The sequence below is a fragment of the Hyperolius riggenbachi genome, chromosome 3 (assembly GCF_040937935.1).
Source record: "Hyperolius riggenbachi isolate aHypRig1 chromosome 3, aHypRig1.pri, whole genome shotgun sequence".
Taxonomy (NCBI): domain Eukaryota; kingdom Metazoa; phylum Chordata; class Amphibia; order Anura; family Hyperoliidae; genus Hyperolius; species Hyperolius riggenbachi.
Genome location: NC_090648.1, coordinates 54390830 through 54407811, shown reverse-complemented (window position 1 = coordinate 54407811; position 16982 = coordinate 54390830). Strand labels below are relative to the sequence as shown.

The window sequence follows — 16982 nt, the reverse complement described above, 5'->3', positions numbered from 1 at the left end:
TTTTTACACATACTCATGCTGAGTGGGAGAAAGATCTCTGTAAATGGACAATTGTGTGTAAAAAAAAATTAACAAATTGTCATTTACAGAGATATTTCTCCCACCCAGCATGGGTATGTGTAAAAATACACCCCAAAACACATTATACTACTTCTCCTGAGTACGGCAATACCACATGTGTGGCACTTTTTTGCAGCCTAACTGTGCTAAGGGGTCCAAAGTCCAATGAGCCCCTTTAGGCTTTACAGGGGTGCTTACAATTTAGCACCCCCCAAAATGTCAGAACAGTAAACACACCCCACAAATGACCCCATTTTGGAAAGTAGACCCTTCAAGGTATTCAGAGAGGGGCATGGTGAGTCCGTGGCAGATTTCATTTTTTTTTTGTCGCAAGTTAGAAGAAATGGAAACTTTTTTTCTTTTCTTTTTTTTCTCACAAAGTGTCATTTTCCGCTTACTTGTGACAAAAAATAATATCTTCTATGAACTCACTATGCCTCTCAGTGAATACTTTGGGATGTCTTCTTTCCAAAATGGGGTAATTTGGGGGGTATTTATACTATCCTGGAATTCTAGCCCCTCATGAAACATGACAGGGGGTCAGAAAAGTCATAGATGCTTGAAAATGAGAAAATTCACTTTTTGCACCATAGTTTGTAAACGCTATAACTTTTACCCAAACCAATAAATATACACTGAATGGGTTTTTTTTTTTATCAAAAACATGTTTGTCCACATTTTTCGCGCTGCATGTATACAGAAATTTTACTTTATTTGAAAAATGTCAGCACAGAAAGTTAAAAAAATCATTTTTTTGCCAAAATTCATGTCTTTTTTGATGAATATAATAAAAAGTAAAAATTGCAGGAGCAATCAAATAGCACCAAAAGAAAGCTTTATTAGTGACAAGAAAAGGAGCCAAAATTCATTTAGGTGGTAGGTTGTATGAGCGAGCAATAAACCGTGAAAGCTGCAGTGGTCTGAATGGAAAAAAAGTGGCCGGTCCTTAAGGGGTAGAAAGCCCTAGGTCCTCAAGTGGTTAAAACTATAATTGCTGAAAACTGAGAAATAATGAATTTTTTCCATTTTTTTCTTATTCTTCCTGTTAAAATGCATTTACAGTAAAGTGGCTCTTAGCAAAATATACCACCCACAGAAAGCCTAATTGGTGGCGAAAAAAACAAGATATAGATCAATTCATTGTGATGAGTAGTGATAAAGTTATTGGCAAATGAATGGGGGGTGAAAGTTGCTCGGATGTAAAAAAATTTCAACCCTTTGGGCTTAAGTGGTTAAAGTCAGTCAAAGACAACTTGACAACAAATTAGTTTATAAAGATGGCGAAAAATAAGTAAGGAGAGATAATTTAGGCCACATGCATGAAGCAGTGGTAAAACTGCGTGGCTATGGTAACGTGCAGTATGCAGCATGTTACCAAAGCAATGCCCATGTAACCCATTACGTTTATATAGTGCGCTGCAACCAGTGCTGTTAGTATCATGACATTGCCACGCACATGCCAACTTTACTGTTGCTTTGTGTCTCAGGGCCATCATGAGATAAGTTTTGTGAATTAACCACAGTGACAGAGAAGTATAAATATTTACCTTTATCAGGAGACACGGGCCGCAGAACCTCAAAATAACCTTCAAAGATCCGTTCTGGGTTCTCCCTGCAATGAGGTTAAGGAATGTATAAGAAACAGCAGAAAAAAAATCCCTCAAACAGTTTAACCTATCTATTCATTTACTTGAATGTCTGAACTCAAAAACACCTTTGTAAAAAAAAAAAAAAAGCCATGGGTGAGTTTTCCTCATTAAGACAATTTCATGTATACCTTTTCTTTGCACATTATACTGTTCACATAAGCAAATGACTGTTTCTTTTCCTTTTTTTTTATTATTGACTGGCTGCTATAGTAAACAGCTGTGAGTATTGACAGTGTTGACAGACTGTTTGACCTGGCTGTACCCCCTCAAGTCTAAACACTCTCCTCTCAGGGGATATTAGAGGCAGAGATAATACATACATGTTTGAAGCAAGAATCAAGTGCTACTATAGAATCACAAGCTCTGCACCTTATATAATTAAGAATTTGTAGAACGTATGATGGGACTTCCATGAAACAGAGACGGCTTGTTCTGTAACTAGTAAGGTGAGATGATATCATGCACTAGTAAATCAATGTCATTTAGGTGTGTAGAACATGGGAGAGATTAGTAGTGATGGTAGGGAAGTTCCTAGAGGTATATCTGGATCCTAATTGTATGCTCACAGTCCATGTGCAGTCACACCTTGCTGTACAAAGGAGCTGGGAACAGACTAAACTTTTTAACTTTTTAAAAAGACAGTAGCCTAAAGTTCTGCAAGTCTGTGTGTGCTGGAAGGAAATGGTGAGCCGCAAGAGGCATTCTGGCCTTCTTCAACTTTACTGCAGGCCTGGACAGGATGTTGCTCCATGATAGGATCTAAGAGCTGGAGGTGTTAAAGGGAACTCAGATAAGTAATGCAGAACCATAAACAATCTTTTTTTTTTTTTTACAAAAGTCCCCCACTGAAATTGATAAGCTAAGTACCATTTGCAACAGGAGGTACTTGTAAATGTCAGCAGCATGGTGGCATAGTGGCTAGCACTCTCGCTTTGCAATACTGGTTCCCCGGTTCAGATCCCAACCAGGGCACTATCTACATGGAGTTTCTATTATTCTCTCGTGCCTGCGTGGGTTTCCTCTGGGCACTATGGTTTCCTCCCACTTCTTAAAACATACAGATAAGTAAATTGGCTTCCCCTAAATTGGCAATAGACATATACACTGCAATGAGCACACTTGTGCCTTTTGAGAGGCTTTTTAGCCCTATGCAGTGAGTATCTATCAGGTGCATCTTGGTTAGATGCGCGACCATTTCATTATCTCCCCATTGCATAGTATTGTATTTCTTTCGCTTTGGGTTGGGTTGTGGGCGGTGTCCCCGGGCAGTGAGAGTTCCGGGGGCGCCGCCCACGCCGCACCCCTTCACCTTTATATGGCCTGCTGAGCCCAAGTCAACGTTGCTAGCATGTTCCCATAATGTTGGGTGATTTTAAACTTAGATAGGGTGGGGACCCCGAGAGAAGGCTGCCCGAGCCGTCCCTGCTAGCATGCTCTGCAGCGTGGAACAGATGTCTCTCTCAATAAGAGAAGGGTAAGGTCCCTGGATAATGTGTAACGCATGGATTTGCTTCCATTGTTTGTATTGTGAGATGCATTAGTTCTTAATGCACCTGTTTCACTGCAATGAGCACACTTGTGCCTTTTGAGAGGCTTTTTAGCCCTATGCAGTGAGTATTTATTAGGTTCATCTTGGTTAGATGCGCGACCATTTCATTATCTCCCCATTGCATGATCAACATCATTAGGCATTACCTAGTAATTGTAGCCATGGCTACAGGTTCCGGGTGGGATGATACCACATCTGGCAGGCTGATGAATGTAACGTCTTTTGCCCGTTTCTTGGGCTTTTGAACCATAATAGAGTTGTATGCAAGTGCTCCCAGAGCAAGTACCGACATTCAGAAGTGTTCTGAAGGTTCAGCATCATAGGGGCCAAATGGCCAGAGCGCACCTTTAACATGGTCAGCGTAATGTCCTCTCTATTGGGAAGTCACCAGGCTCTTCTCATCAAGAGGTGATGATGGCACAGTTGTAATTTGCAGTACAGGGTGGTGCACGAAAGACTGGCCCAGCTGCCTGCCAGAAGCACGAGTATACAGGCAAATTCAGCGACGTGTTTTGATGTGATTCACAGGACATCAGAAATGCGTGTAGACTGCACTCTCTTCCCTGTCCACGCCTTGTGATAACTGCGGAATTGCAACGTACGTTTGGCAATAAATTCCCGCAAACACATTGCAATCTCTATTCATTACAATCAATGAAAATCACCACCACATTGGGAAAATTTGCATTGAAACGCAAGAACCGTGTGTTGTAATGACACTCGCATTTCCCGCAGCGCTAATGTAGAGAAGGATCCTAAGAGGTGCACTGGGACCAGCCTGCGTCTGCCTTTAAACTCAATGCAATCAAGAAAACCACCCACCTAAAGTGGAGTTGTGCTGGTGCTGGGAATCTCGAAGCAATACAAGTCCAAGAAGCATAAAAGGGGATCCGCACACAGGCCCATATGCAATTCACTTTTTCACCTGAGTTTTCTCCTAGGAGATAATTTTTCATCTTCTATTTAAAATAACTTTCCAGCACTTTTCAACTAAAAAAGTACCAAAAAGTAGGCGAGAAAGTACTGCTAAAATTATTTTAAGTATTTTCTTGCTTGCTGGGGGCTTAAAAAGGCATTTTATTGACAAGTTTAAATTTATCACCTAGGAGAAAACTCAGGTGAAAAAAGTGAATTGCAGATGGGCCACAGACTCTTAGGGAACAGTTTATTGTCCCAATGCACACATATACAATTATGAATCGTCCAATCCAAGGATTGGACGGATTGGATGAATACTAATTGTATATGTGTGCATTGGGACAATAAACTTAATTGTTCCCTAAGAAGTCTGTGTGCAGATCCCCTTTTATGATTCTTGCCTTTAAACTCACTCTTGTTGCAGACAGCCAGGCCAATTTTTTGTGCACCACCCTGGATTGTTGCGGTAGGGGAGTTTTTGGGTCCCTTTAGGCCCACGACAAAAGATTGTACCTGCTTTGCTTTTCCATAGGTTGACTGGATACTCTGCTTTTTAAAAACACCATTAAAGATCCTTAACCAGTGCTAATGAAGCAAAGGGCAAAATGTTATTTTAAAAGCACTTAAAGGAAACCAAGTTCACATCCTGTGAGGTAAAGTAACTCCGTGGAAACATTGTGCATGGTACTCTGTGTCTGCTTTCAGTATTACTTTTTTCTGCATTTGATTTTTGTTATGTGTTTGGAATAAGACTCAGTCATGCGTCATAAATGATGGCCGCCCCTTCCTGCCTCCCTGAGCTACAATCATTGGCCGACTGTCACCATCTCTTTTTTTTAAAAGAGAATTTTTATTGTATTTTCAACAAAGAATAAACAAAACAGATAAATCATCAAATCAGCAACATTTTAGAGGTTGGCAGAGGTATCCTAGCGTGACTCAGGGACAAAGACATATCTGTATATATATCATTCAAATAACATAAGAGATGGAGTACATTGATTACATCTACATGAGTCGAGGGTGTTTATATTGCCAGTAATATACATATATTTCCCCTTTATATCAGATCTTGTATCGAGGCCGTAATGTCCAGATTGGGTATGATTGTATTTATAGCTTTTACCCATCTGTCCCATATTTTGTCGAATTTTTTGTATTGGTTCCGAGATTGATATGTAAGTTTGTATAAGGGTAGGGCGTCGATCAATTTTTTCCAGTTAGATAAGGAGGGAGTAGTGGGAAGTTTCCAATTCAGGGTTAGCGTTTTTCTAGCATAGTAGAGCAAAATACGTAGTAGGGATAATTGGTGTTTAGAGCAGGGGGTGTCTCCTGTAATGCCTAATAAGCAGAGTTTTAGATCAAGTATAACTGGTAGGTTTAAGGAGTCTCTTATGAAATGCATTACGGATTTCCAATATTGATTAACCATAGGACAGGACCAGGTACAGTGTATAAAATCGGCATTGGGAGATTTACATTTAAAGCATCTGTTATTTGATAGGGGGCTCATTTTGGATAGCCTTAATGGGGAAAGGTATGCCTGGTGAAACCATTTAACGTTTATGATTTTATCTTGGGCAGCTATAACTGTTTTGGTATAATATTCCATATGCTCTGTCCAGTTTTCCTGAGTTATAGTGGGGTCAGCTGCCAGCCATTTCTCTCTAATAGCATATGGTTTGTATGAGGTACTGTGGGTCATCAGAAAATTATAAAGAATAGAGATCTGCTTGGTTCTGTTTTTGACTAGGAGGTGTTTTTCCAATTCCGAGGGTTGTAGTACCACATTTGCTAGCCCAATTTGGGTTTTTAAGGCATGTCTTAGCTGGAAGTATCGGAATAGAGCATGTTTGGGGAGACCAAACTCAGTTCTGAGGGTTAGAAAGCTTTTAAAGATACCTTCTGAGTATAATTGTGAAAGATATTTAATATTGTATTGATGCCAAAAGGCTATGTCTGGGATGGAGAGTAACTCAGGTAAATTATTATTGCCCCAAAGTGGGGAGCTAGGTGAAGCATATTGTAACGGTTCACCAAGTAGTTTTCTAGTTCTCTTATAAATTCTGATGGTATTGAAGATTATATTCGTGCCCACGCTTGTATTAGGTATGTTGTATCTGTAAATTGCAGCACATAATGCTTCATATGATCCTGCTATGTCTGCTTCTGTTGTCATGCTGGAGTCTGACCTATCTCCACTAAGCCAGCCCTGAATAGGGAGCAATTGTGCAGCTAGATAATATACAAAGAAATTTGGAACTGCTAAACCTCCTAAGGAGGTAGGAAGTTGTAGTTTTAATAAAGATATTCGGGGTATAGAGCCCGACCAGATGAAAGATATCATTATAGAGTCAATGCGTTTGAAAATAGATTGTGGAATCCAGCACGGGGACATTTGCAGGACATAGAGGATTTTTGGGGCTACGATTGCTTTAATCACACAGATTCTACCATACACATTCAGGGGTAGTGAAGACCATTTTTTAAGCTTTGTTTCAATTGAGTCCAGCAATGGCAGGATGTTAGATTCAACAAAGGACACCGCAGGGGGGTGTATTGTGATACCTAGGTATTTAAAATTTGACACTATTTGGAGCTGTGAATTTTTGGTTATGAGATGTTGGTCAAGAGGATCTATGGGGAATAAGTAGGATTTGGACCAATTTATTGATAATCCTGAGATATGATGAAATCTTTTGTATATTTCAAGGGTTGCCTCCAGAGACGGGCCCAGATCAGCTAGGTAAATTAGCATGTCGTCTGCATAAAGAGATATGCGCTCTTCTATTTGGTTAATTTTTAAGCCTTGTATGTTGGGGGAGATGCGGATGGCCTGCGCAAGGGGTTCTATCGCTATGGCAAATAGAAGTGGAGATAGGGGGCATCCCTGTCTTGTCCCTCTAGTAATTTTAAAGGAATTAGAGAGTATTGTGTTAATTCTTATTTTGGCCGTGGGTTTATAGTATAAGATTCGGAACCATCTCTGAAATGTCTCACCAAATCCAAAGTTTTTTAATACCGCTTCCACATAAGGCCATTCTATTGAATCAAAGGCCTTGTTAGCGTCTAAGGCCAGAATGATTCTTGACTTGGCGTTACTATGGGGGTAGTAAAGATTCGAGAATAGGCGTCTAATGTTAAGCCTGGTAGATCGCCCCGGTATAAAACCTGTCTGGTCTGGATGGATTATATCTGAGATACAGTTATTAAGCCTATTAGCGAGGATTTTAGTTAAGATTTTAATATCAGTGTTAATGAGGGAGATTGGGCGGTAGGAGTCACATTTTGATGGTTCTTTATATGGTTTAAGAATGACCGTAATTAACGCTTCATACATGGAATCGGGTAAAATTCCAGTGTCATATATATGTTTGTATAGGGAGACTAAGTGAGGAATCATTAGGGATTTATTTTTTTGGTACCATTCAATGGGGATCCCGTCAGGGCCAGGGGCTTTATTATGTTTAAAGGATGTTATTGCCATTGAAATCTCTTGAGCAGTAATGGGTTCGTCAAGTTCCTTGGTCATGTCAGGTGTTAAGGTTGGCAATTCTAGCTCCTTTAAGAAATCTTCAATTTCCATTTCAACTGGACCTAGTTTAGCAGAGTATAGATCCGAGTAAAAATTAGAAAATGCGTTTGCTATTTCTTGGGATGTGTGGTATTCTAGGCCAGAGGGTGTAATTATACTGGGTATGGCTGTGGGTTCTGTGGTTGAAGCTAAGAGATAAGTGAGTAGTTTGCTACATTTATTCCCATGTTCAAAGCTTTTTTGTAGTTGTATAAGGTTTTTCCGTTTGGTGGAATTTAGTAAAGTTAGTTCTAGTTCTCGGCGTGCTAATTGCCAGTTGGTATAATTGGCGGACGTGGGATCTGCTATAAGGAGTATTTGAGTTGCTTGTGTCTTTCTTTCGTGATATTCTCGTGATGCTTTGTCGTTTTGTCTCACTCTAGAAAGACATGCCCGGAATGCACCTCTTAATACAGCCTTCCCTGCATCCCAGCATATGTTTGCCTCTGCGGTGTCCTTATTGATTGTCCAATACTCCTGCACATTCTCTCGACATTCATTTAGTATTGTTTCGTCTTCCAGCCATGCTGGATTCATACGCCATATTGCTAGTGAGGTGTAGCCTGGAAGACGTAAATCACATATTAGGGGGGAATGATCCGATATACCGTGGGGTAAATATCTTATACTGTCTATTAGTCTAAGCGCATCGGGTGAACCAAAGCATAGGTCAATCCTTGACATTGTCTTATATGAGTCTGAAAAACATGAGAAGGCCCTATCTTCGGGGTTCTTCCATCTCCAGATATCTTGTAAGCTATAAGTATCTATCCAGTTTAATAGGGGGGGATATGTTCTACCGCTCTTACTGAGTCTGTCTAGTTCAGGGCTTATTACTGCATTAAAGTCTCCCAGTATAAGAAGGGGTCCGTCCAGAATCGGGTGTATTTTCCCCATAAGCTCTATCAGCGGGGATGAGTTAAAGGGGGGAGGGATGTATATTGATGCTATTATTATATTATTACCATCTAATTTGCATTTGATGATTACAAAGTTACCCTTAGGGTCTACTTTAACATCTGTCACATATCCTTGGAAGGATTTTGCTATTAGGATGACTGTGCCTCTGGAAAAAGAGGGACTGTCACCATCTCTAGTCATGTGATGCTGTTGACGTAAGGATCCCTTTAACGTATAAAGCACATTTTTGACAAGACACACATTTATATCACACTTTTCTCTGGGAGGTCTCAAAGCATTTTAGGGCTGCAGCCACTTAAGGTGCACTCCACGAGTGACCTGGTTTATTAGGGATCCTTGTCCAAGGACTTCTTACTAATTTACGTACTGGTTTGAGCCAGGATTTCAAACCCTGGTCAAAGGCTCAAATCCTACATCAAAGGAGACAGCCTTACCAGTACGCTATCCAGCTGACCCTTTTGATATAGGTTTGTAGTAATTATTAAGCTCCCATGTGGAGTAAGGCTTGGTTCACAATAGGTCTGATTCCAGAACAGGATGATCCACAGGGCAACCTAGGCAGGGGCCTGGGGCCTAGTGGGTATCGGGGGCCCAAATGCCACTTTCTCTGACCCCTTTCCCATTTCAGATTACCAAAAGGATCATAAGGGGTTGGGGCCAAAACTACTACCTTGCCTATTGCCCCATTTCATTTTAATCCATCTTTGCCTGATGCTCTATATTTTGCGAAAATGGACATGGACACAAAGACGGCAATCATTTTCTACTTGTGTCATGTCCCTGTTTTTCTGCTGCATTTTCACAAAGTACAACCCTAACCCTAAGGGCCTTTTCACACTGGGGCAGTGCGTCAACTTGACGTACTGCTACAGCAGCCTAATGTAACCCTATGGGGAGGTTCATCCTTCCCACGTTGCAGTACGCTGCGCCGGAAATGCCTAATCTAATGCTAGTGCAGAACTACGTTACTGTCCGGGATCTGCAGCGACCTGCATCGTCCCAGAAGTCATGTTAGTCTATGGCGACATGGGCTTTTTAAAAGAGGTAACATCTCAATATGCTTTCATGCACTTCTGCATACCCGGAAGCAGGAAGTGACCGCAAGCGTGAGTCACTTCCTGCTTGGCCAAATGCTAGACACGTACTAACGCGGTGTTCCCTGAAGGCCTTTTCTGCCTGTGCGACGCGTGCGCCACACCACAATACTACCACCAGTTTGTAGTGTGATACTGGCCTAACAGTTTGTTTTCAGACAGCAGACTGCTTTGCCGCTCATCAGATAAATGGCTTACATCTGCTCTGGAGTGGTCTTAGACCCCTCATTGGTCCGTTAATTAGTTATCAAGGAAAATTACACTTCACTCCACTGCAGAGAAGCCCTGGTTTCTTAAACAGTGAACACAGGCAAGTTCAAAGTAGGATTGGTAATAGTACATACATGTTTATCTCATCATGCTACATGTCACTTCAGGTAAAGTATAATCTCGTTATAATAAACTCTGATATAGTAAGCATTCGGGTATAGTAAACGAAGTGTCCAAGTGCCTCATTATATATGGGAGCAGAGCCGGGACAAGGTCCTTCAGCACCCATGGCTGAGACAGCAAAGTGCGCCCCTCCATCTCTCCCACCCCAGCCTTCACACACTGATTGCTATTAGACTAATAGGTGCCCCAGGGCCCCCAACACCTTAATCTCTAGTTATATGGCTTGCAGTCACTCTCATGTATCCCCTTTTCTTATTTCTTTCTGCTTCAAACACAATTGGGAATGACAGCTGAATGAATTGTGCACCCCCTCCTGCACTGCGCCCTGAGGCTGGAGCCTCTCCAGCCTATGCCTCGGCCCGGCCCTGTATGGGAGTGACGATTGGTGTAGTAAACCCAGGTATAATAGAACTTCTGTGATAGAAAACCTGTTTTTTGGCCCCTGCGGTATTCTGTATCCAGCTATAGTCAGTCGGGAGACCCGTGAGCCAAGAAAAGGAGAGTGGGCTGCTACAACTCACCGGTATCCCACTAGATGGGAGCAGGAAATTAAGTGCTGAATCGTAGATGGTAGTTGAAAAGGATGTTCCTGTTCCGCTACACCAAACTGGCTGGATTGCAAAAAGCATGGCTCCTTAAAGCGGATCCAAACCAAACAATTTTTTAATTCAAAATATTTAGTTGCACCAGACTGACACATACAAAGATAAATAAACACTCCTTCAAGCCTATGAGCATTTATGTGCATGCTTTTCACCCTTCTCTTCTCATTACTAGGGTTATACTGAGGCAGCCATTAGCAATTCCTCCATTGCCAGACACCTGCTACTCCACCAGTCTGCCGGATTCTGTCCCGGCAATATGAAAGGAAGGGAGGGGTTCCTCCAATAAATGTAAAATATTTTATATTTGTCATCATGCAGCTGAAAAAAGGCTGCTATTTATTATTATAAGTTAGAAAATAGATTTTATTTCTGAAATCTTGTATCTTTAATTTGGGTCCACTTTAATCATAGCTTGATTAAGGAGCCATGCTTTTGCTCCAATAAGCATGAGCTTTTACCTGTATGTACCATGATGTCAGAATAAAGAGTTTATTATTGCAATCCAGCCAGTTGGTGTAGCGGAACATTCTTTTCAACTACCATCCGGGAATCTCATGAGCCGTGGTCAGGCTGGCAGCCACTTCTAGCCTGCTTTCTCTTTCCTCACTACTCTGGGCCTGGGTGGATTACCTCAGAAGCACCAGCTGATGAGACAAATGCTTCCTGTGTAAGCTGCAACCTGAGGGAATTGCCTGTCATCTGTGGCCTGCTTGTGCATGGCTGCAATGCTACAATATCATCCAGACTGCACAGACATGTGGACAGAGGAGCACATTATCAGTACTGTACCTGGCGATACCTATGCTTTCTGTGCAAGCAGTGCATGATTGTTGCATGCAAATCCCTGCATATTGAGCACTATGCATTTTGATCTAGCTTAGACACCGTCTGTGCTCGCTTGCTGAAGCATTGAAAAAAATAACTCAAAATTGTTTATTGACTAAAGTAAGATCCAGTACTATAGTCTACTTTATGTGCTTGAGTATGACAATTTCTGATAAAATTAAAATTCTGTTATAGTGAACTACTTTTCACAGTCCCTTGGAGTTTACTATGAGGGCTAGTTCACAGTGCTCAGTTGTGTTGCAGAATGATTTTGCATGTCAACTCACTGCCCATGCAACTCTATGGGCCTGTTCACAGTACTGCGTTGTTCTGATCAGGGCCGGGCCGAGGCAGAGGCAAGTGAGGCTCCAGCATCAGGGTGCGGTGTAGGAGGGGGTGCACAACTCACTCAGCTATCATTCCCCTATTGTGTATGAAGCAAAGAAGAATAAGAAAAGGGGATACATGGCAGTGACTGCCAGCTAGATAACTAGAGATTAAAGAGAAACTCCAACCTAGAATTGAACTTTATCCCAATCAGTAGCTGATACCCCCTTTTACATGAGAAATATAATGCTTTTCAAAAACAGACCATCAGGGGGCGCTGTATGACTGATTTTGTGCTGAAACCCCTCCCACAAGACGCTCTGAGTACCGCGGTACTTTTGGCAGTTTGTTACAATGTAACAATGTTCACAGACAGGAATTAGCTGTTTACAGCTGTCTCTAACAGCCAAATCAGCTAGGAGCAGCTACATAACCTGCCCACAGTAAAAATGTCACCATGTAATAAATGTCAGACTGTAAATCGGGGAAAGGAAAGATTTTACAATGGGAAAACACTGACTAAATCATTTATACATAATTATGGTAAAAAATGAAGCACTTTTTTTACTACATTATTTTCACTGGAGTTCCTCTTTAAGGTATTGGAGGGTTTGGGGACCCTGGGGCACCTCTTAGTCTAATAGCAATCAGTGTGTGACGGCTGGGGTGGGAGGGATGGAGGGGCGCACTTTGGTGTCTTAGCATTGGGTGCTGGAGGACCTTGTCCCAGCTCTGGTTCTTCTAATTGTGTTATTCTAACTCGCTGCATGTAGACTTTGTATTAAAGTCTATGTCCAGCCTCCATTGCAGTTCACACTCATTATAACACGTGCATTATGCAACTGACCACTGTGAACCTAGCCTAAAGGAATTCTACTGTATACTTTAAGTTGAATCTTTTTTTTATGGCTGTCTGTGATGTCCCTTCTAAATGTGAACACTGTATACAGCAGAAAACTAACTTGATAGAAAGGAACAGAAAAAAATGACGACGAGGAACATGAGAAATGACCTTGAACAACGAATTATAGAAACGTAAAACCATCTTACTTTATACGGGACCCCATGCTGTTGGTATAAAATTTCCTGGGAGCCTCAGATTCCTCCTGCAGTCATCCCTGTGTCTGGCCTTGTCCTGGACAGGTGCTCTCATCCCATAGTCCAGGCTCTCGGTACCCCTGCCACGTTTCCTGTCTCCTGTCCTCTTCTGACCAGGTCTCCTGTCTACTCCTGACCAGGTCTCCTGTCCTTTCCTGGACCCTCTATTTTCTCCTGGACCTTCTATCTTCTCAATGAGAGTCTTCGGCCTGCAGAAGTAATGACAGCCGGTGCAGGTCTGCAGATTGGGGAGACTGACAAGCAGTGATGGCGAGCTCAGCTACTCAGATTTCCTGTGTGGTTTACTAGAGGAAGTTGACTTGTGAGGCATAACTTTAAAATTCAGAACGCTTTAAAACTTTACCGACCAAAGCAATGGCCTGACTAAGGTGTCTCGTCTCTCCTGTATTATGCAGAGAACATGCTGTAACAAAGGCTCCTTTAGTTTCCCTGCAATGGAGTTTATGTAGTGGGATCTTGAGTGTGGTTTGTGTATGTGGGGCAGAAGACCCCTCCTTCTATTTCTCAATATGTCACATTGCTATATCATCTTCAGCTTTCATCTTCCTCTGTAGTCTGACTCTGCTACAGCTGATCTCGTCCGGCCTATGACTTGTACTTAAACGTTTAGAAATTATTTTCATCTGAGGAACATTGCAAAAATCAAACATCTCATTCCTCTGGAGGATCTTCCAACGCTAGTTCACACCTTCATCATATCACAATTGGACTACTGCAATGCCTCCTGTGCAAGCCTCCCAAACAAGGACCTGTACCCAGGCCCAGATTTACAACACCGGAGCCTATGGGCCAGAGGCGTATCTAGAGGGGTGCAGGCATGGCTTGTGCCATAGGTGCCCCAGCACCATGGGCGCCATGTCTGCCCCCTCCTGCCTCATGCTCCACCACCATACTGAGGGATGCTGCTCGTTTCTTATACTTGGGGGGGGGCTGACTCCAGCAACCTATACTGGGGGGGTCTACTTATACGGGGTGGGGGGGAAGAACTCGTCTAATTACCTATGTTGGGAGGGCAACATAAACTGGTTGACTTTCTAATACTGGCAGGGCTACTTCTGGCTACCTATACTAGGGGCGACCTCTGGCTACTTATACTGGTTGGCTAACTCTGGATACTGGCTGGGTGGGCTAATTCTCGCTACATATACTGGAGGCATCACTCTGGCTACCTCTACTGGGGTGGACACCTCTGGATATCCATGCTGTAGGGACACCTCTAGTATGGATATGGGGTGCAATTTCAGTATTTGCCATATGCACTATATTACCCAGATATGCCCCTGCTATGGGCACAGATGTCCTGGCACCCTAAACTTCGCCCTCCATGAACCCACAAACTTCTGCCGAACCGCACTGCAAGTGTGCTGGTTGTCCAAGCTGTCACTTCTCCCTTACTTATCATAGGTAGCTACAGGTGTCCCTTAGTATTAGGTAGCCAGAGCTATCCTTGGTATTAACCACCTTAAAACTGCCTAACGCTAAAGGCGGCAGCAAGCTGGCTCCCTCAGGACCACCTAACGCCGATCGCCATCAAGTCCTGGGGGAGTGGTTTGCAGAGGATTGCGCGTGATGATGCGCGTACATCCCTGCTTGAGAGATGGAGCCAGTGGCGACTATGTTGTAACGGTGCTACGATCAGAGCAGGGACAAGGTCCTCCAGCACCCAAGGCTGAGACACCAAAGTGCGCCCCTCCATCCATCCCACCTCAGCTGTCACACACTGATTGCTATTAGACTAAGAGGGCCACAGGGCCCACATCCTCCCCAACACCTTAATATCTAGTTATCTGGCTTGCAGTCACTGCTATGTATCCCCTTTTCTTATTTATGTCTGCTTCATACACAATTAGGAATGACAGCTGAGTGAATTGTGCGCCCCCTCCTACACTGCGCCCTGAGGCTGGAGCCTCTCCAGCCTATGTCTCGGCCCGGCCCTGGCTACGATCTAATGCAGCACTGTACTGGGGACAGCCCTGTGACTTGGCTGTCCCCTGGAGACACTCCGATCGCCGATGCCTATGAGAGAGGATCGCCCTGATGGGCTGACGGGGGGGGGGGGGGGGGGGGGATAAAATAAATAAAAGAATAGACCATTTTATTTAAAATTAAATTACAAATAATTGAATTGAAAAAAACAACAACTCTGCAGCAGCAATCAGAGCCCATCAACAGAAATGTTGATGGGCAGAAAGGGGGGGGGAGAATTAATTTGTGTGCTCAGTTGCTCGGCTCTGCAGCAAGCTTACAAGGCTGCAGAACACTGAATTGTACAAAAATCACCAGGTCACTGGGGAAGGGGGGGGGGGGGGGTCGAGTTGGAGATGGGAGGAAGCCTGTGGTCCTTAAGTGGTTAAGTATCTAGAGGTGCCCCCAAGTATTAGGTAGCTAGTGGTGCCCCAGACTGAAGGGATACCTGTCAGTGCAATGCAGGGACCTGGGTGAGTAATCTCTCATTTACACTCCACTTGGGACTCTGCATATGAAAGGCGGGAAGGAGGCACTCGGGGAGGGGGGTGAGCCTTCTTTCCATCACCAGGCGCCTATAGGCATGTGCCTACAGTTCCTTATAGTAATTCCGGCCCTGTCTGTACCGCCTGCAATTAGTACAAAATACTGCTGCCAGGTTGCTAATAAACCAGCCTCGCTACTGTCACATTACACCGATTCTTCGCTCACTGCACTGGCTACCAGTAGAATGGAGAATACTCTTCAAGATTGGACTGTTGACATTCAAATCCCTAAACAATGTGGGCCCTGGATACATGAAGGACTTGCTGAAACTGCACCACAACCCTCACAACCTCAGATCAGCAGGTTCCATAAACTTGGTCACTCCCAGAGTGCACCTCAAAACCTTTGGAGGCAGAGCTGTCTGTCATGCTGTACCTACCCTTTGGAATTCCCAACCACCACAACCCACTAGAAACCTTTTCTAAGTGCTAGTGATTTGAAAAAGCTCTCGCTAATGCAATGCTATGGAGGATTTTTATAAAATCACATCGCTCCAGTGGGATTACACCCATAGCATTACATTAGCAAGAGCTTTTCAAATCACAAAGTGCTCAGAAAAGCACTCTTAGTGGGTTCCAGGCCTTAGTACAGATAAGCACTTTGAGTCCTACGGGAGAAAAACGCTTTACAAATGTTCTTTGTTGTTGTGTTTGGCAAGGCTGTCCTGATAAACAGGCAGAAAGAGCATCAGCCACAGGCCTACCAGCAGAGCTAGTGTAACATACTGCAGTAGGCTGGACACTCTGCGGTCCGTTCTGGCTCTTTGGGGTCGATTCATAAAGCATTATGCGGTAAAGCTGAAAACAGATGACTTTACCGAGCACTCAGCAAAATGTCAATTCATAAAAGCAGTTACCGCATGAAAAGCTGAAATTCCCGAGCAGTGAGATAAATTACCGCCTTGTGCGGTAATTATCTCAACACGTCAGTAAATGTCCATTCATAAAGATTAGAGCAGGCTGTAATGGCACGGAGAGTACCACCTGCTTTAAAGAGGTTATAAGGGAGCGATAAGAGCAAAGTTAATGGAGACAGATCTTCCAGGCAGTAGTGTGGAGAGCGGAACAAACAAGGCTTCCTGTGAATACCTTAGGCTGTGTTTTTAACCGCTTGGGTACCTGTTTTCAGACGTGTATTTCACATCAGAAAGCCTGCATGTGTAACATTTCTTGAAGTCCTTCTAAGCTGTGGCAATTAAATAGATTGTTTAGAAAGTCTAATAGACAGATTCAGTGCAGATTCAGGGCAAACAGAGGCAGTATAACAAAAAATGCACATCTAAAGGGAAGTTGGGGAGGCTTCTTTTATTGTAATGCTGTCTCTGCATGGAGAACAGGAATGTATCAACTCGGCCTCGGTTTGGTAAAACACCGCATTTCTACCACACCTGTCAAGATTTTTTTGAATTAGCACTCAGAGGTCTAAAATACTGAATGC

General features: G+C 43.1%; 1 protein-coding gene across 3 annotated transcripts in view; it reads right to left on the bottom strand.

Moving 5' to 3' along the window:
• The window catches only part of LOC137562612 (DENN domain-containing protein 1B-like), a 100508-nt gene extending 87041 nt beyond the window's left edge, over window positions 1–13467 (bottom strand). For 2 of the 3 annotated variants that reach the window (XM_068274116.1, XM_068274117.1), the window contains exons 1-2: window positions 12966–13467; window positions 1608–1672 (exon numbers count right to left, since the gene is read on the bottom strand). In XM_068274116.1, coding sequence (XP_068130217.1) covers window positions 1608–1672; window positions 12966–12982 — 82 coding nt within the window. In that variant the 5' untranslated portion in view covers window positions 12983–13467. The remainder of the gene's footprint in view (window positions 1–1607; window positions 1673–12965) is intronic. The other variant, XM_068274118.1, reaches the window with a different exon arrangement.
• Window positions 13468–16982: the final 3515 nt, after the last annotated feature.